We start from the raw sequence: 21,222 nt of genomic DNA, 5'->3' as shown, positions 1-21,222 counted from the left end.
TCTCATTTTTTTCAGATTGCATTTTTAATGTATTGGATTGAGAAAGATTTGACTATTGGGTGGTTTACAATTTAAATAAATAATTTTTAATAATGATTTGAGAATTACCCTTTCAAAACAACTCCATGAAACAAAGGGATACACTATCTTGTAATGAATGGAATAGATATAAGACTTGTCTATTAAACAACAGCAGCAGATGCACTGCCTTGACAAAGTATTATGTTTGTATTTCACACAGACCTATGGAAAATCAATTCAGGTGTGCTGACTTAGGTTCACTAGAACAGTGGTCCCCAACCCCAAGTCCGTGGACCAGTACCGGGCCGCAGCATGCCAGCAACCGGTCCACACTAACAAAGCCCCATCTGCAAGATGCAGGCAGCACAAAAAACCATGCACTCTCCAGTCCACGGGGGAAAAAAAACTCTCTCCATGGAACTGGTCTCTGGTGGCCAAAAGGTTGGGAACCTCTGCACTAGAAGAAAGGTCAGACTGTGACAGAGTATTAGATCAACAGAAATGGCAAGGTGCAATCAATGCATGCCCAGTGTCTGTAACAGCTATTCTAACACTTTGAAAGGTAAAAATTGAACATAAATGACAGAAATAGTGAACTTTGTTAGCATGCATAGTTCTGCAGACATACCAAAGGCAATAGATATATTGACACCTCAATGGTAGATATCACAGCCAGTTGGGTATCATTGGCCAATCATTACTGCAGCAATTGGTGAAAGGTTTGACCAATGGCTAGACCCTTGTGTTTAACCACCCTTCAAAACTAACTCCTGGCTTTATACTCTGCTTTTCCTAGCCAGGCCAGCAGAAGACCTGTGCACCATAAATGGGAGCACTTTCAAAACTTGCTCCAGGCTTTGCTCCAAGTCAGCATAAGTTTTGCTCTATGTTTTCCTCCTTGCCTTCCCCTATGTAACCAGACTGTGGGTTAATGGAGGCAATTTGAGATCCTCCTTATTGTATGCTTACCCTCCATCTTGATATTACATTGTATATACTACGAATAGGCATCAGATTTAGATGAATTATGAATCCCAAACTGAATTAGGCTTTCACATAGAATCAGGAGTTGCTCAAATTATAGTAGAGCTTCTCCAAAGCAGACTGACGATGAATTTGAAACTTTTCAAGCTTTAATAGCTTTAATTGTGGTTCACAGCTTGAAGGTGCAGGACAGAGAAAGAAAAAGAAGCAAATATAGAATGTATGTCTGCAGAAAAGAAAAGAAAACATTTCTCTCTATATAATGAAAATTCCAGGATGGGAAAAGTGTTTGCCTGCACATATCCTTAATGTTTAGTTGCATGCTTGTGCCTCATTATCAACATAAAAGCTTCCATTCTCTCTTATAAATTGTTGCAAACTAAATACTAGCAACATTGGATCATGTCAGCACTGTATAGCTGGCTTTATGGCAACCAAATTTAAGACTCATTCTCCACCCTAATTCTTCCGTATGTAACAGGACCTGCAATGCCCATATAACTCAAGAAAAGTCCCCAGGGTGGAAAGAATTCAGGTTTGCCTTTATGCTTTCTATGCAAAAGTTAATCTAGTTTGGCATAGGCAACTGCAAGAGCAAATGACAAACGTTATGTAAGGGGCAGAGCTTCCATCAAGATATCATAACGTAAATTACTCTGATAGACTCTCAGCTTACTGCAGATTTTTCTCTGCATTGGATTAGGTCTACTGAGACTTGGAGAATGACTTCTGAGTCTACCAAATTAGGACCATCTGCAGATAATCTTCTAGAGTCTAAGATCTTCATGGCTCCTTTTGTAATACACAATTGTGATTAAATAGATGTTGGCCATGAGTTTTGGGATTTGCATTCTCCAAAGGTCTGGAGGAAACCAACATGGAGAAGGCTAACCAGAAGTATTCTTCAGTCTGGCAACTCTTCCTAAAGGCAGTATTCAAGCTACAATTCTAAGCAAAATTCTGAATAGTTTTCTCAAGTCAATAACCTGAAATTTAGCCAAATTCACCTTTTAGCCAATGTAAAAAGCTACAGATTAAGGTAAGTAAACAAGCAGAAAACGTTATGGATATATTTCACATGATCATGATCTGGCATCTTGAATCATTTTTGTACCAAAGTTTGTCAATACTAGACCAAAAATAGCTAGTCTATTATAGCCAATTGCACCATTTAAAAAGGAACCAAGATATCTCACCAGAGTGGTCACTGAAGTGACTATGAGGTGCATATTTTGTTCTGCAATTTTGGGACACTCGTAGGTTACCACCAAACCCTAAGGTCTGAAATGAATCTACGAATGTCTCACTCTAGAATCTGAGTAAAACTCACAAATATTCTGAGAGACATTTATCACTTTCCTATCACCTGATCTGTTTCTTTGTGCTCTATATTTACACCTTCGTATTTATAAACAGATAATAAAATCACTTCTTCTGCATGATTCTTTCTATAGTAGACTTGATATAGATCCAAAGAAGACAGGAAGGAAATGGGTTCAGAAGAAGCAATGATGTAATAATGCAATCTTGGAGAGAAAATGAAGCAAGAATTCATTACATGGTTTTGCAATGAGCATTCTGGATCCTTTTACACAGAGTTGATTTAATCCAGAATGGTGAAAATTTAGCACAAAGAGACAGATGCTAGTTTACCGATGTGTAACATAGCATCTGAAAGAAGAATATAGAGCATGAAAATGGAAACACAAGAGTTTCATGGCAAGGGTTAGAGGAAGATAAATGTTTGACCAGATTATGAATATTTGTGTTATTTTGTTTCTCCCCCCACATTTTGTGTTGCTGTTATTTATTCAAATAAATTCTACAAAAGGAACATGGGAAACATTCATGCTACTTAGGGAGAGCAGTGAGAATACATTTCCTTGGCCTATGGATTTTCCAGGCTTTTGAGTCTCCTCCTTTATCCCTACAAGCTGACATGTGGGAACAGTTCCGTGGCAAGTTTTCGTAGCCCTTAGAAACGTGTGGCTTCTTCTCAGAGTTTGCCGGAGAACGAGAGACTGGTGGTTCCATTTGCTTCTTCCTCACACGACACCTCAAGAGTACCTCAGGTGCAGCTTTGTCATTTCCTAGAGTTTTTCTCTTGCACACCACAGAGATCACACGGCAGTCTCTAGATCCTCGTGGGGCACTACTGGGTAATTCTGATGACTCTCCAAGTAGGAGGTTAAATCTGGATCCCCAGCCTGCTGGGCCCTATCTCGAGGTGTCTTACCCTATAACGGTAAGGCAGAAAAAGAGAGAGAGAAACACTCAGCAATAGAAAGGGGAAATCAACACGTACAGCATGTTGAGCATGAGGGTTCATTTCCTGAGTCCCTTTTTGACTGAATATGAATTCACTTTTTAAATTCACTTGTAAATACAGTTATATTTAGCATTTGACAATTCTGTTGACTTGTTCTAATGGGCCACCATATAGAATGCTCCAATGAGATTGGATGTGGTGGGTACTAAGTGTGAAGTCCTGTTATAAATCAACACTTAAACCAACAAACCTTTGAATACTACAACCTAACAATATTTTCTTGAAGTCTTAAATTGATTAGTTACCAAGATCTATGCAGTGGCCTCCAAATTAAAATAAAAACATCTTCATCAGTATAGGCACTACATGAAATCCCATCATTCAATACTTAAGTGGCATTTCAGGATCATATAACTCTTTCAAAGTGCTGATTTACTAGCTAGCTATATGCTTATACACTGTGATTTTACATTACTTATATTCTTGTAGATTTCATGTTTTTTGACTACTGTTAAAAGCCAATTTGAAATTGTCAATAGCAAGTGACAAATGATAAATAAAATCAGCAGGACTTCCATCCAAGCAAACTCGGTGAAAGTGTGCTGAAAAACAAGCAAACACAGAAGCTTATATTAGCAAAGGCATTGCCCGAGTTAGCTAAATATTGACTTCACTTGCACACAGAATTATTGAAATATATTTGTTTGGTTTGATTTGGTTACCTTGGAGTCCATTTTCCCCAACGATGCTCCTGCCTCTACCAGCATCTGGCAGATGCCACGGTGACGTTGGCAGGCTGCCTTGTGCAATGCTGTCTCACCTCTGGGTGTTTAATGGAAAAAAACTATCAATATAATGAATTACATTCAACAGGACATAATTTTTAGGGTTGCTGACACAGACACATTTTCTTTATTTGTCCTCTAGATCTTTGGTACAGCAGAATATGGTTTTAAGAGGGCTCAAACTTTCATTTTAGTTTTGTTTTGTTTGATTGCCATGCTTAAAGCAACATACTGAATATTAAGTTGTTACCTACACTGAAGTCCAATTTTAAATCACTTACATGATGGTTTTTTCCCTTACACCCCTGCCCATTTGGATGAATTCCCTTGCAGAGTAAATTTCCTTCTTTTTGATTCCCATGCTTCTTCCAAAATCTGAACAATATAATTCTTTGGCTTCAAACATCAGAGTATGCTTGCATGTGTATGTTTTAAAACCTTTAAAACAGACATCAATATTTATGTTGTATATTCCTCTAAATTTTGGAACTGAATATTATGTCATTTCTGAAGATGTATACGTTATAAAAGCTGGGCATTAATGTTTAAACAAATATGAAGAGGTTTTATTCCATTTTTTTGCTTGGGCTTAAACCAAAGGATTTAGCAGGCTGCCTAATAATGGATCTTTATATTCTTATTGTATAGCTACAGAAGGAACAAAGGAAAGAAATTAATTCTATCCAGAAGCTAAGAGATGGAAATATAGATTAACTAGTTCCCAACAACAGCTAGATCTTGGGGATTTATTTTTTTCTTTTTTCTTGCAGCACCATTAAATTTTCACTAATCTGGTTATATCTTTCAAATGCTTTTAGACTAACATTATGCCAGTCTGTTCACTTTCCTTTAATTTGTCCAATTTGAAATTAGAAAATATTAGTGCAAGGTGATAGCTTAGAGATGTCTAAAGCCTTGTATAGATTTTTTGACTTTTTACTTAATGGTGGCCCCCCGGCTCATGTACTGCTTCACAGTAATGCATGAGCCCTTTTTCCCCAGCGTCTTCTGGGCAACAACCTCCCAATAGCACCATACTGGTAATTGATCAATAGGGCAGAGTCAAATGATCATTCTGAGGCACAATAAGTTGAATAGAAGGAACCAAAGAAACCCTTACAAAGGAGTATACAAACTGAAATTTAAATGCAGGTCTTTTCCCTCAATATAAGTCATTCTCCTTATTTGTCCCCAAGAATTTCTACAAAATTGTTTTTAGTCCTCATGGGGGATGGGAGGAATCCCATCTTTTGCACAAAAGAGTAAGACATGGATTGACCCAGTACTTTCAGCACTACTGGTCATGTCGGCTAGAACTGAACTTTTTTTTTCCTTTCTCTTTTCTATTTAGATTTAGAGGGAAAACAAAAGATGTAATCTGTAGTGAACTTTCATGTGTCTAATAATGTCCTCAAAGTAATCATTTTGGATTTGGTAGACAGGACGGTAATACTTGGGGTGGGGGGGGAGGAAGGTGGTTCAGGAGATAACTATGGATTTCAGAACATCATGAGTATTTTAAAAATATATATTCTTGAAATATATTCTTGAAATAGGAATGGATAGGCTGACGTTGTGTAAATCAACACATTAAATTGTTATTTTATGCTGAACTTCTGGTTAGGCATCGTGGCATAACAGATGCAGGAAGATGGGGCTCCATCTTCCACATTTGATTTTGCCCTGCTAGGGACCCTAAAAAGGGTCAAAAGTTGCCTCGAAGAGGCGATGAAAAAGGAGGGGATCCTCATCAATTGCGGAGGGGTGGTGGCCCTTCCACTGGATCCAAGGAAGCCCTCCAAACTGTTGGGGGCAAAGACTGGCTACATTTGTGTCTCCAGTCAGAAGCTGCTGACAACTGAAGATAAACTCTAACTAGCAATTTTTGAGCAACGTGGATGGAACTGGGTGAGACTTTGCCCTCTTTTTATGACCTTAATACTAGTTTCCTGCAAAAAAAAGAATGTCCAAAGCAAAGAATCCTCCCTGATGAGAGAGGGAAGGGAAGTTTTTGTCCCACTCCCTCAGGAAAAGAAAAGCAGCGAATTAAGTGTTTTGGGGGAAAATAGAGAAAGCTACAAGATCAATTTGGAATTAATACAGATATATAGCTTTGAAATTTGGGGACTAAAAGTACCTTTGAGTCCTTTTTTTAGAAAAGATATTTGAACGTCTGTAAAATAAGCTTGGATTCAGAAAGCTGGAAGATGGTATCCATGACATCTAATGGTGAATCACAGCACTACAATTTATTATGCTTAAAGGAAACTTGGCTTGAAGCCCAGACTTAGATAAGACTCTTTGTTGTTCCTGGAAATTTTCATTTTTACAGACTACACCTGGGAAAGGGGGGGAACCCTCTTGTGCTCCTTATCTGTGTTGGGGACCCTATTGGACTTTAAAGACCACATACAAAACATACTTAGCTGCAAATGATAAAAAAATGATTAAAAAAAAACATCTTTAACACATATCTCCGAAGCCCCCAACTTGATATACCAGCAAGAAAATGTTAATGAATCTCAGAAAGAAATTCTTTCTATGTTGAAATCAATCAATAAAACAATTGTTTTATTTCAGGATGAGACCAAAAAAAACACAAATGAGATAAAAGAACAATTTTCTAACCTAAACCTACAAATTCAGACAATGACTACAAAGAAGGAACTAGTAACTCAGAAACAAGGGAAATTAGAAAAAACTAATCCAAAGATGGAGGACCTAAAGGAAAGAATTAAAGACAGATACAGACAAATGAAAAATTAGAAGATGCAGTGATAACACCGGAAATGGAAAAGATATCTTACTTGTCAAGATCTCAGAACACATTTGAGGATAAGGAAGAAGAGCTGATCAAATGGATGCTAAAGCTGTTAGGAGAAATGCTGCATATTGACAAACAAGAAATGAAAAGAAAAACTGAAGGAGAAGGACGCAGAGTGTTTAATGAATATAAATGGGTTGAGCGTTCTTGCAAAAATACTTCAATCAAATTCTCTTCCTCATTCCAAACAATATATACAAAAACAGAGGAAGAATTACTTGATGATTCAAATGCACTGAATTGGAAAGTTATTTGGCAAAGGAAGAAAGCTAGAGTAAGACTGAAGAAAATAGAGGTTTTAACCTATTAGATGGGATATTATACTATTAAACAGATGTTTGAATATGGTTAAAAAAATAGATAACTGTTAGAAATAAAAATATTATAATTAGAAGGATAGGATTTGTAACTAGAATATTATAATATGTTATGAGATGGGAAATATGAAAAGTTTAAAAGGGGTTGAATAAGGAAAGTTTTTGCTTATCCAAATATAATTTATTATGAGATAACTATAAGCAATAGAGATATTTTGAACATTGATGGGAAATTAAAAATTTTAAAAAGCGGGGAAAACAGGATATTGATTGAACAAATAGATTTTAAGTGCAAATACAATTGAGATATGTTCTGGCTAGAAAAGATATTATAAACTGACACTATCGATATTATGTATAATACTAGAAGAATGTAATGAAGATGTCTATATTTAATTGTATATGAATTAACAGAAACAAGAATTGTATTTGCCCAGTATGGGAAAATGCATACTACCAGAAGAAGAGAGGACCAAGGAAGCACTGGTTGGTATAGTATTGGACTAGACTGAGAAAGTTAATATGTACCACTTAATTACCAATAGAGCCAGAAAACACGTTGTTTATTAAGTACTCATGATTGTAAAATTAGTAAATTAATAAAATATCTATAAAAACTTATTTTATGCTTAATCTTACATGACATTGTTTTGATTTTCTATGCAACTAAAAGTAAGCTGAAGTGAATATATGAGGAGAGAAGCTGAGTGAGCAAGACTTACGTTTCACTATCTGTCATATCCAGTAACTCAGAAGGACCTACAAAAGAAAGTAAAACAAAATGATGCTCTTGTTTCCTACTGGATGTTGAAGTCTGTTCCCCATCCTGCTGCCCCCAGAAGTTTTCTTCCTCTTGGAAGACTCTTCTTTTGTTTTTGTATTTAGCTTATCCTCGGAGTACTTTAATGTTTCCTTCAAGGTGTTTTTGAGCCTACCTTTTTACTGGAGATGGATGAGGATGCAATACTTAATGTTTTTCTTTATAAGTTCTATAGTCATTCTTAGTTGCTCATCCTTCCCAATTTTGAAAAGCCCCCTTGAGATTGAATTAAATTATGAGGGGTAGCAGAATTATGGCAAGATGATGATATAACGAAACAAGATATTCACTCACAATAAACTATACCGCTCATATCAACCAAATGGTTTCTCTTCTCCTACTGGAAGGAAGGGGGAGCAAATAATTTCTCCAAGCTGAATAAATTTAGAAACTGCATAAGATGTTTTTACTCCATCACCCTTCAGAGACAAAAGGAAGGATTTTATTCCCTTTCTCACCCAGTGAAAGTTGTGTCTCAATCTTGCTTTAGGCCAGGGTTCCCCCAAATGGTCAATATCAACCCTCCAAGGGTTAATGGGAGTATCCATTGTTGCTACTGTTATCACTAGTAGCATTTGCAGCAGCCATACTATTATTAAAGTAGTATTTATTAAATTATTTTCATATAATAAATGTTTGGGGTTGATGAACAATCTGAAACTTCATGCAGGTATGGGGGATCTTTGCTGTAGACTATTGACAGAGAACAAAGGTGAACAGAAAGAATGCGATATGAGAAGTAACTGTAGGGAGGAGATAACGCATGGGTGGGGTATGTGCTTTGCATGCTGCAATTCCTGGTACAACATCTCCAGTTGGAGAACCAGTTAAAAGTTTCAGGAAAATCTACTGTCTGAGACCTGGTAGATTTGATTCCAGCTAGAATAACAATGAAGAAAATATATCTATTGTTTGCTAAGAGCCAACACTGACTTAATAGCACAAAATCAAGCAAGAATAGCAAAAAAAAAACCTTTTATTTCTTTGCAGATCCCTGAGCATGGTAATAAGGAAGCAGTAAATAATTTATAACAAGAATAACAATAAATAAATAAATAAAGATTACTACGTTCTTTACAAACTCCTGAAGGTCCTAAACACTGAACAGCGGGTGACAGTCTAAAGATTAAGAGAAAATTAGAGTGGACCCAAAAAGAAAGTAAAGAAGGAAGAGGTTAATTGTGAACTATGAGATTTATTCAACATTATGGGCCTCCAAATAAACTCCCCCTTCTAACTTTCTGTCCCTCAGAGCTGCTATTTGCTGCCAGCTAATGATTCCAAATCCCCCTCCGGTGCAGAACAATAGCTACACAGATGTGGGAAAGGTTGGCACTGGAAAAGCAAATGCTACTGTCCTTCTGCCACAGCAGGGAGCTGGCTGTCTTAGCAAGGGACAGTGAGAAAAGAAAAAGAAAGGGGCCTGGCAAAGGGAGAGTGAGCACGCCAACTAACCCAAGGCAAGTCCAAAAGGGAAACGCATCAGTGAGATTTCCATCAAGCAAAACAGCAGGGAGGGAAAATAAAATAAAACAAGAGGGACGGTGGGAAGGAAGGAAGGAGATGCAAGGAGGCAAAGAAATAAATAAAGGGCTCTGGGAAATCAAGAGGAAATAATGGGGGGCACTCTCACTTGAAAGGAATAAAACGTGGGTAGTATTGGAGAAGGTGCCCCCATGGGAACCACAGTCTGCCTTTAATGTCTCTAATCATCAATCTCTTTCTAATTATTAACTCCTTTCTCCACCCCCAGCCTTCAGTTGCTCAAGCACACACATAGACTGGTGGTTTCCCAGGATGCAAATGAGCTTGAGTTTCTATACGCTTTCGTCTACATGTCAGAAAGCAGTGGATGGGGGAAAATGGCAGATAGCTTGTCCATCTCTGAGCTCATGTATAAGAGAACAGAAAAAGCAAAAATGTCAAGTCCTATGGAATTTTCCAACAAAAGGGCCCTGTGATTGCCATTCTCTCCTTCCCAATCAATCCCACCCTCTGTATTAAATATCAACTGCCAAACAAAGAGAAATTTACCCTGTTCTCTTTACATGCAATCTTTATATTTATCTTTTGTAACCCCCAACACATATGACACATGTATGATTGATACACATGGAGGAGAGAGGACAGGTCAGAAAGAACCTTGAAGTTTATTAGAACAGCATGATAACAATAATCACACATGTTCCATAACACATTTAGAAACCACTATGGCTAAAGTAATATTTAGTTCTATAATCAATGAGGAAACAATGTAAATAATGGTAGAAGTTGAGACTGAGATTGAGAACGAGACATGCCACCCCTAGGGGTGAGAAGAGAGGGAGAGAGAGAAAGAAAGAGAGATTGAAATTCAGGACATGGTTTCAGCCATTATTAAGCACTTGAAAAATCTTCTGAGTGTAATGGAAAAGTATCAAATGTAAGTTTTGTCATCCACCATTTACCATGAATGTTGTTCCATTTTCTGTTCCAGATTTTCAAATGAAAAGGAGTATGCATATGCTGAAAAAGGGCCCACTCAGCTTTTTCAGTCACTCTGTAAAGGTCTCTGTAAAACTATTTCTATACTATTAGAAGCAAAAAAAAAACAACAGAATTTCTTCTTTACTTCCAGCCTCAGGAGTCTGATCTATCTGAGAAATTTGTTTCCTCTATTTATACATAACTATTCAGAATACTAATTCATAAAACAGTCTCAGAGTGAGAAACAAATAAACAATAGATTTGACAAGACAATTACCTACTCCCTTAAATGCACCCATATAAATAGTAGGTCAAACAGGATGAATAATATACTCACCATGTTCTAGAATGTATTTTACAATCTCACCATGCCCAATCTTTGCAGCATGATGAAGCAAGGAGCAGTGCTCAGGACCCCGGATTAATAGATTAGCCCCTTTTTTACACCATTCTACAAACTGGAATAGAGAGAAAAAAATGTCATTATTCAAAATCATCATTTCATTTCAGTACCGATGGAAGAGAATATTTGCAGCTGAGGGCTGGATTGCGGGTTTCTTGGTGCTCTCTGAAAAGCATAACCTTTGAATTTATTTATTTATTTATTTTATTATTTGGATTTATATACCGCCCCTCTCCCGAAGGACTCGGGGCGGTGTACAGGGAGACGGGGCCTAGAGAGCTGTTGGAGGTCCAGCCGATCCGAATCCGGCCGGTTGCGACTAAGGTCGTTCACGAGAACTTATCTCGCGGTGATGAGGGTGGCAAGGTCTAACCACTTTGCCACCCTCATCGCGTCCACAGATAATCACCCGGCCGCCCTGTTTAGAGTAACTCGCTCCTTCCTTAATCAGGAGGTGAGGGAGGAGCACTTGCAGGGTCGTGCCGAGGAGTTTAGCCGATATCTGTTGGACAAAATTGCTCGGATCCGGACCGGATTGGACTCCGACTGGGCAGAGTCTGACGATGAGGTCACGGGCAATCTTGTCGATCTTATCTGGGAGGAGTTCGACCCTGTGACTCCTGAAGATGTGGACAGGATCATGGGGAAGCTGAGCTCCATCACGTGTTTGTTGGACCCGTGTCCCTCCTGGCTGATTTATGCGGCCTGGGATGGGACATGAGGCTGGCTCCAGGCAGTGATAACTGCTTCTTTGAGTGAGGGCAGTTTCCCCGCCATCTTGAAGGAGGCAGTGATGAGACCTCTCCTCAAGAAGCCTGCCTTGGACCCAGCTGTGTTAAATAACTTTCGTCCGGTCTCCAACCTTCGCTTTCTTGCGAAAGTTGTTGAGAGTGTGGTGGCGCATCAGCTCCCTCTGGTCCTGGATGAAGCGGATTATCTAGACCCGTACCAATCAGGTTTCAGGCCCGGGTACAGCACGGAGACAGCATTGGTCGCTCTGGTGAATGTTCTCTGGAGGACCCGGGACAGGGGACATTCCTCTGTCCTAGTCCTATTAGACCTTGAGGCCTCTCATTTGTGGAGTTCCCCAGGGATCAGTCCTCTCGCCTCTCCTGTTCAACATCTATATGAAGCCGCTGGGTGAGATCATTCGTGGTTTTGGAGTTGGGTATCATCAGTATGCTGATTATACCCAGCTTTTTATTTTGACCCCAAACCACCCCAGTGATGCCCTCGACGTGATGTCCCGTTGCCTGGAGGTCTGGGTCTGGATGGGGAGGAACAGGCTTCGGCTCAACCCTGACAAGACTGAGTGGCTGTTCGTGCCGGCATCCCGGGAAATTCAGATTACTCCATCTCTTGCCATGGGGGGTGAGTTATTACCCCTCGTAGATAGGGCACGCAACTTGGGGGTCCTCCTAGACTCACAGCTCTCTTTAGAAGATCATATTGGAGCTGTGACTAGGGGGGCTTTTGCCCAGGTTCGCCTGGTGCGCCAGTTGCGGCCCTATCTGGACCGGGATGCCTTGCGTACAGTCACTCATGCACTCGTGACCTCTCGTCTGGACTACTGTAATGCTCTCTACATGGGGCTGCCCTTGAAGACCACTCGGAGGCTCCAACTGGTGCAGAATGCAGCCGCACGAGTTGTGTTGGGAGTCTCCCGATACTCCCATGTTACACCTTTGCTCCGCGAGCTGCATTGGCTGCCGGTTGCCCTCCGGGTGAGATTCAAGGTGTTGGTAATGACTTACAAAGCCCTACATGGCATGGGTCTGGATTACCTACGGCAACACCTGCGGCCGGTGTCAACTTCCCTCTGTCCAGTGCACTCCCACAGAGAGGGCCTCCTCAGGGTGCCTCCGATCAAAGAATGTTGACTGGTGGCCCCTAGGGGGAGGGCATTCTCTGTGGGCGCGCCAGACCTGTGGAACCGCTTGCCAGTCAAGCTCCGGATGGTCCCCGACCTTCGCTCCTTCCGGCGGGATCTAAAAACTTATTTATTTGAGCAATCCGGCCTGGTTTGATGGGTTAGGGGTTGGGGTTTTAACATGGTTTTTAATTACTGTATATATCGGGCATAATATTTAATTGTTTTTTAACTTTTGTACTTCGTTTTAATATTTATTGCCCTGTACACCGCCCTGAGTCCTTCGGGAGAAGGGTGGTATAAAAATTTAATAAATAAATAAATAAATAAATAAAAACACTATATACCACACATAATATACAAAAATTAAAATAAATTAAACCAAGTAGCCCTAAACAATAAATCACATTCTAAAATGTAAAATTGAGCTTCAACTGCTGCAAAACAAAGGATAATTACTGGGCGGGGGGGGTATGGAATCCTCTCCCTTTTTCTCCCTATTAGAGAATACAGATCAGACTAGGTGTTCCTGGAAACTGTTTAATAACCGAACTGCATTCACAGCAAATACTGAAATTACAATGAAGTGCAAAGGAGAGCAGATAATGTACCATTAGTTTGGTTATATATCAAATCATGAGACAACAGACTGTGGTGCACTTTGCTTATTCTGGCAGCTACTTGAATCTTACCTAAATTCCTATGCTTAATGGTCTTTGAAGTTGCAGTGATACTAAAATTCCAAGGTATTTGTGATTGTTCATTAAGCACTAGTTCTCCTTTTTTAAGATTAGAAAGGTATTTCAGAATAAAGAAATGAAATCCTTTCAAACAGAGGTTGGCACTTCAATGGGATTGCACTCCAAAATATGGGCAGGGACAGCCTAAATAAATGAACAATGTTAAGAGACAAAAAAACCCATAAATTGGATGTTGTTATTTAATCACATTGAAGGCATTGATATGATTATTCTCATGTATCTATTGACTAAGAGCCATGTATCTAAGACTAAACTGTAATGGTTAAGATAAAGGTAAAGGTAAAGGTTCCCCCGCACATGAGTGCTAGTCGTTTCCAACTCTAGGGGGCGGTGCTCATCTCTGTTTCAAAGCTGAAGAGCCAGCGCTTGTCCAAGGACGTCTCCGTGGTCATGTGGCTGGCATGACTAGACGTCAAAAGCGCACGGAACGCTGTTACCTTCTCACTGTAGTGGTCCCTATTTTTCTACTTGCATTTTTACGTGCTTTCGAACTGCTAGGTTGGCAGAAGCTGGGACAAGTAACAGGCGCTCACTCTGTTACGCGGCACTCGGGATTCGACCCGCCAAACTGCCAACCTTCTAATCGACAAGCTCAGCGTCCAAGGTGGAAATCAGGCAACTGTGAGTTCTAATCCTACCTTAGGCACGAAGCCCACTGGGTGTCTGAGTTAGTTACATACTCTCTATCCTAGGAAGCAGCAATGGAAAACTGCTTCCCAAAATAAATGGAAAAGTTCTGAAGGTTCAACCAAGACTTTATCAGACATCATGCAGCCCTGAGCCCTCAGGGCGTGCCTTTCTCATGTATAGCATGGCAACGAGGAATGAGAAGAATTACAAAAGTAACAAAGCAAAAGCATTATAGGAAACGTATTACAAGATTTAGGATCATGCTCATCACAGGACCTTTCATTCCAGTCAGGTGCATTAACAGCACACAATGTATCCTTGCAAAACTAAAGTTAATTTGCATTTGTTAACCATCTTTATCAAAGCCCTGGATGTTTTTAAAGGGAGGCTTCCTGTTTGCTGCCAGATGCTTTTCCTAATAGATGTGGTTGTATGTTGCTATGGTGACTGAACTGGGAGAGGTTGGAGACAATTTCTAACTGGCTCAGATAAGAAGACTCTAGAGAGAGAGAAAAAAATTGAGGTAACCCTAGTTAGCATCTTCCAGGTTGTTTATTGAATTTATATCTAGAAGTTCATATGTGGCTGTCATGAGTATCTGGAAAAGATAGTTGTTTAAGAGGCACAAGGTTAAATCAATTTTATAAAAGTACAGCCTGTAACTCTGAGCTGCCCTCATGATAGAGGGGAAAAAATATAGGCAAAAGAAATTGTTTCATTCTTCCTGTAGGAAGCAAGCCAAAAAGAAAATCCTAACTGTTTTTTCTCCGGACAGGGGAAACCAGAGCAGAGCTATCACTATTCTAAAGCCCACTAGTGGAATTAATGTTTCTGAAACTATATCCCAAAACTGGATATGATCCAGGAACAGGATGCTGAATTTCTGTGGGGGAGGAGACCGTTCCCACCAAGTGTTCCCATAAGGATTTTACAATTGCAACAAAAGGAAAATACCACACTTGCTATGGTTTCTAATAATCTGGAGCAAAGTCCGAAATAAATCAACTATGCTATCTAAAATGTACAATATTATGAATTCTAAGAGAACTGGAATTGATCCCAATGTAGGGCAAAACAGTGATATGGAAGTACCCTGAATGTCACCATATGGTGTATAAAAACAAATTGTTAGTAACACAACACATATTATCAAAGAGATATACAGCATGATAACTTCTTTTACTTACTTTTAGAAAATCGCCAGCTATTACTGACTGTAAAAGTGCTGCAAAGACATAAGAAGATATTATTAAAATTCATACTTATTCCTGACAAAAGAGGCATATTTTTATCTTGATTATGTTAATTGAATATATTCTGGATGTTGGTATTCTACAGACATGATAGTCCAAGCATTTTTAACAGTGCATTTTGAGGCTTATATTAGTTTGCATTTAAATTAACTGATTTGTTTGATTTGAATTCAGCAGAAGTCTTTAACAGGATAATGAAGTTGGAAGGGATCTTGGAGGTCTTCTAGTCCAACCCCCTGCTCAGGCAGGAAACCCTATACCATTTCAGACAAATGGCCATCCAGTCTCTTCTTAAAAACTTCCAGTGTTGGAGCATTCACAACTTCTGAGGTACGTTATTCCACTGAGTTATTGTTCTAACTGTCAAAAAATTTCTCCTTGGTTCTAGGTTGGATCTCTCTTTGATTAGTTTCCATCCGTTGTTTCTTGTCTTGCCTTCAGATCCTTTGGAGAATACTAAGATTCCAAGATCCCTCTCACAGTTACTACTATTGAGCCAGGTATCACCTATGCCGTATCTGTGCATTTGGTTTTTCTTGCCTAGAACCTTACTTTTTTTACCATTGAATTTCATTTTGTTAGATAGCGCCCAATGTTCAAATCTGTCAAGATCCTTCTGTATCTTAAGCCTATCTTTGTAAGACAATAAGCTCCTGAACATAAACTGAGCATAGAAAGAATACTTTGTAAGTAAAAGTAATTACCAATAATATAATTGCCCTGTGTGCAGAGTATGGGCCCAGCTATCAATGAATGCTAATAGACATTCACTATAAGCTAGATTTTAGTAAGACCTAGCTTCTCTCTCTCTCTCTCTCTCTCTCTCTCTCTCTCTCTCTCTCTCTCTCTCTCTCTCTCTCTCTCTCTCTTCTTTGAACCTGTTTGAACCTTCTTTGAACCTGTTTCCAGGTTCTCAATTAATTCTATAAGCAGATTATAAACCATGTAGTCTGGGAATTCACACAAAGTAAATTTACTCAAAATGTATAAAGAAGAATTTAGTGGCCATTCTTTGTTACTTCTTCTTAGCAATGTCATATAGATTAAAATTGTGCCAAAGTCTGTCCTTCAATTTATCAAAAAAATTTTTATCAGAGGTATCTTTTTTCCTAACCTCAGTGTCAGAGAGAATTATCTGATCTTTTTTAGAGTTTATTTTCTGTGAGGTTTTTTCTAGTTTCTTGCTGCCAAAAGTATTATTGTGTAGTTTTGTTTCATTTTCCCTATTATTCTGCAGGCTTCCCAACTGCCCTGCTAAAAAAAAATTATGAACATCCCTCATGATATCTTTCTTTGTGATCAAATGAAGGCTGAAATGTTGAGGAACAGGGCATTCAATTATACACCTCTTAACCACTCCATTGTCCACCATAAGAATTTCACTAAAGCATTTTTCTGCTGTGAGCAATAATCAAAACAGGTTCTTCATCAAATGACAACGGTAGGAAATGCAGAAAAAATCCAGTGAAGTATTATAACAGATTAATTGGAGAAGGGGTAAATCCAGAGATAAGAATTCAGTGCTGAAAATCTACATTCTCTTCTATAAATTCTACTCATCCCTATGAGATATTCTTTCAACAAGCTGAGCATAATAGTGTGCTGAAACTAGGTAGAAAAGTCATATATACTTTTCATTGATAGAATTTTTTACCCTGATATCGTATAAGATCTGAGTAATTTCAATTATCTTTCAAGCAGTGACCTCTAGGTTAGATCATCTTTTTTGGTAAAGTCCAAAGGCCAGAAACTAACCATGATCCACAATATATAATGTCTGCAGGTTTCAGGGAAGCTAACCTACCTAAAAGAATTATGCTGGTCTTTGACCATAATAAAAGTTTGATTTAATTTGATTTGATTACCTAAGAGAACAGTTCTAAAGGCAAACAGAAGGTCATGAAAATGGTAGGAATATGTCCGAATCCCTCTGATAATATCAGAAAGCTACAACCACAAGAATGCAATTCTTTCAGTCAGATTTGGAGTGATCAGATCACATTTACTAGGACAATGGGTTACTAATGGTGCAAGGAGTGAAAGAGGATTTTACATGTGCACATATAATTGGAATATGGAATTTGAGATGCATGAACCAAAGGAAACCTGATATTGTTGAAGAAGAAATGAAGCATACTAAACTAGAAGTTTAGGAGTGCAATAAGTGGATTTAAATAGATGAGACATTTTAAAGCAATTATTCAGGGCATGACATCATGTAAGGGAAGGGAGTGATAAGGATTCTGAAAAATGGCATAGCTAAGTAACTGATCAGTTATAACCCAATAAACAAAGACTCATATTTATTAGACATAATGAATATCTATCAATGCTGTACTAGTGTATGTATTTTTTTATTTTATTTTGTTTATTTTAATCCCATTTATATCCCGCCCTTTTCCAAAGACTCAGGGCGGCTTACAATCTAAGCACAAATCAATGTGCTTAGCAATAGCCTTCATTCCATGTATATGCCTGCTTATTAGGGCTTTCGCCCCCCCCCCCCCAAGCGGCATTATTACAAAGTCAGCTTGATTGCCCCCAACAATCTGGGTCCTCATTTTACCTACCTTGGAAGGATGGAAGGCTGAGTCAACCTTGAGCCTGGTGGGATGCGAACCTGCACTAATTGCAGGCAGCTGGTGTTACTTAAGGAGGCATTAGCCCACTGCTCCACCAAGTACAGATTGAACAATGGAAGACTTTCAGGAATTTTATGGCAAATTGCAAAAGCTAATTTTCTGCAACATTAAAACAAAAGATGTGAATACTACTAGTGGCTGACTGAAATGCATAAGTTAGAGAAATGGAGGAACTTGGAATCACAAGAAAATTTGGTATGAGCAAACACTACAATGAGGAGACACTCTTTATTGCTAATACTTGTTTTACGCAGCATAAATGCATGGACATCATTGGATGCACAACACTAGAATAAAACGTAACAGGAAACAGATGATGGAGAAATAAATTCTAGTCAGCCAGGATGGTTCCAGGTGCAGATTGTAGAACAGATCATGCATTATTGGTGTTAAATTCTTTGATTCAACTTGTTAAATTAAAAAGAAAGACTATGGCATAAAGATTTGATTTGGAGGACATACAGTCAGGATATAAGATTGTTTTAAAAAAAACAATTCAGTATACTGAAGAAGTTATAGACACAGCTAAGAAACATCAAAAACTGAAGTGAGGGGTGGGAAATCCCTAAAGTTCAAGAGGAAAATGATACAGGAAGATTTCAGAATAAACTATCATGACAGCTAAAGAAAGATGTAAAGAAAATAAAAAGCCTTGAGCAAGGAAGATATATGACAACTGAATGCAAACCTACAACAAGGGGGAAAAATAGGCAAGATCTCAAAATATCTCAGCCAAGAATATGAATAAGTAGAGAATAGTGCAAAATGGGAAATAAGCAAATATCCCAGGAAAATTGAAAGCTAAGATAGGAATATGCAGAAGTAATCATGGAAAACATCTAATAGAAAACAAAAGTTTTAATAGAAAATGCATGACAATACTAAAAAAGAAAAAAGGAGAGAGCTGGAATAACAGCAGAGGTATCTGCAATGGGGTCTGAGTCAAGGGGGTGTCTGAAGTCTTGCCCGTTTTATGCATCATGACAAGAATAAAGGAAAAAAGAGGGCTTTATTATCCTGTTGCAATTGCCATCTTGACTATTCTGACATATACACACCCAACATCCCTGAATGACAGAAACGTTTGTAGAGAGGGGAACCAACTCCACACATCAGGTACAGTAACAACAACTTGCACCTAAACATTGGCAAGATGAAAGAGATGGTGTTAGACTTCCGGAGAAAAAAGGAGGAACCTGCCCCACTTTACATCGGGGAGGACTGTGTGGAGAGAGTTTCCTCCTTTAAATTTCTGGGAGTCTACCTCTGTGAAGATCTAACCTGGAAAGTTAACACAGCCCAGGTGGCTAGAAAGGCCCAACAAAGGCTTCACTTTCTTAGGGTCTTGCAGAAGAACAGGGTAGAACAACGGCTAATGACCCTCTTTTACTGGTCTACTATAGAGAGCGTCCTCTCGTATGGTATTGTGGTTTGGTATGCTGGTCTGACAGCCGCGGACAGGAAAGTATTACAGGGGGTAGTGAGCACAGCACAAGACATTGTGGGCTGTCCCCTGACACCACTGGATGACATCGCCAGGACTTGTTGCCTTGGAAGAGTGAGGAAGATTCTCAGGGATGACTCACACCCTGGACGGTATCTCTCCATCTGCTAGGAGATATAGGAGTATAGCCAGCCGTACCAACAGGCTGAAAAATAGCTATAATCTCTGTGAACTTATGCAGAATTTACTTGGGAGGCCGGTGTGTGGTGTAGTTGGTTCACATGGTGTGGTAGGATGGAGGGTTTGTTGTCACTGTGTGTTGGGGGGAGAGAGCACGGGGGGAGGCTCAGCTAATCTCAATGTACACATGTTGTACTTTGACAATAAAGGTTTATTATTATTATTATATTACTAGCAATAAATCAACTATTATGAAATAAGAAAGGACCAAGTGCAAATGAAATGCCCACTGAATTGTCCAAAACTGCGGGAGAAAAATGTCTGTCAATAAATATAAAAGAAGTCTAGAGATTGGAAAATAATGCCAATACCCAAGAAGGGAATGCACGACAATATTCCACTAATTCTTGGTTATTTGCCATCGGGTCATTTTTCAACTCCTAGTGACCACATAGACAATTTTTTTTCCAAGAAGAGCTATCCCAGAGTTCCCCAATCTTTCCGCCTTTGTAGAAAGGACAGAGAATGGTTCTGCTTGAGTGGTGGGCAAGCACACGTATCTGTGTGCATCTCCATTGTACCAGCAGTGAGAAAGTGTGCCCACTGCTCATGCAAATGGAGCATGCACACACATGCTCATCCACTGTTCACACAAAAGGGGATGTGAGCATGCATGCTCGTCTCTGCTCACACAAGAAGGTACAATGGAGATGCTCACCCACCACTTCCACAGCCCAGTTCTGATCGGCTCAAGGCTTGGTAGTGGGCCATTGCCCAGAGGTTGTGGACTCCTGATCTATCCCTAACCTTTTCTTTCAAGTCTCTGACAATGCACTCATCAGTTGAGTCTATCCACATTGCTGGTTACCCCATTCTTCTTTGTCCATCCATCTCTGCTAGCATTAGAGCTAGGAAAGTTTTTTTTCCAGAGAGTTGGGTCTTCATATACAATAACATCTCTGAAGTAGGATAATTTGAGCCTGGTTATTTGTGCCTCAAGTGAGAACTCTGGGTTGATTTGTCCAATGATCCATTGGTTTGTTTTCTTGACTGTCCACAATATTCTCAGGAGTGTAATCCTACATGCAAGCAACTTTTTGCTTCTTTTACAAAGAATAGAGCCGTATATGGGGAAAGTAAAGCTAAATGGGAAAGTATTTCAGAAAAGTCAGAGTGATGTGCTATCAAATTACTAGCAAAATGGAAAGAACAGAAAAATATAAAATGGTTGTGTCTTATGTGTCCAATTAGATATGGCAGAACAGGCATGCTCCTGATCCCATCGATGAGATAGTGCCATATGGGGGGACCGCAGAAAGAGAGCCTATTCTGTGATGGCATCTGCCCTTTAGAATATCATCATCTTCAAGATCATACCTTACCCCAACACTTCTGGCCTTTCACTAGGCATTCAAAGCTTGGCTTTGCCATCAAACCTGGAGCCCTGATATTGTGGATGAGCCCATTTCTTGATTAAGCTCACCATGAAAGGTCATGGTTGTTTGTTAGCTGCTGTTATATGCTATGTTATGTTATTTATGTTTTTAATTACT

The 21,222-nt window shown here is 39.2% G+C and overlaps 1 protein-coding gene across 1 annotated transcript in view; it reads right to left on the bottom strand.

Moving 5' to 3' along the window:
- Nucleotides 1–3,125: 3,125 nt before the first annotated feature.
- The window catches only part of DGKI (diacylglycerol kinase iota), a gene marked incomplete at both ends in the record, with an annotated part of 275,825 nt that continues 257,728 nt past the window's right edge, over nt 3,126–21,222 (bottom strand). The window contains 5 exons of the mRNA XM_083365474.1: nt 3,126–3,242; nt 3,997–4,096; nt 7,923–7,959; nt 10,824–10,944; nt 15,338–15,375. Of these exons, the coding sequence (XP_083221600.1) occupies nt 3,126–3,242; nt 3,997–4,096; nt 7,923–7,959; nt 10,824–10,944; nt 15,338–15,375 (413 nt within the window). The remainder of the gene's footprint in view (nt 3,243–3,996; nt 4,097–7,922; nt 7,960–10,823; nt 10,945–15,337; nt 15,376–21,222) is intronic.

This window comes from Vipera ursinii (genome assembly GCF_947247035.1).
Source record: "Vipera ursinii genome assembly, chromosome: 6".
NCBI lineage: Eukaryota > Metazoa > Chordata > Lepidosauria > Squamata > Viperidae > Vipera > Vipera ursinii.
This window is presented reverse-complemented; position numbering and strand designations above follow the sequence as displayed.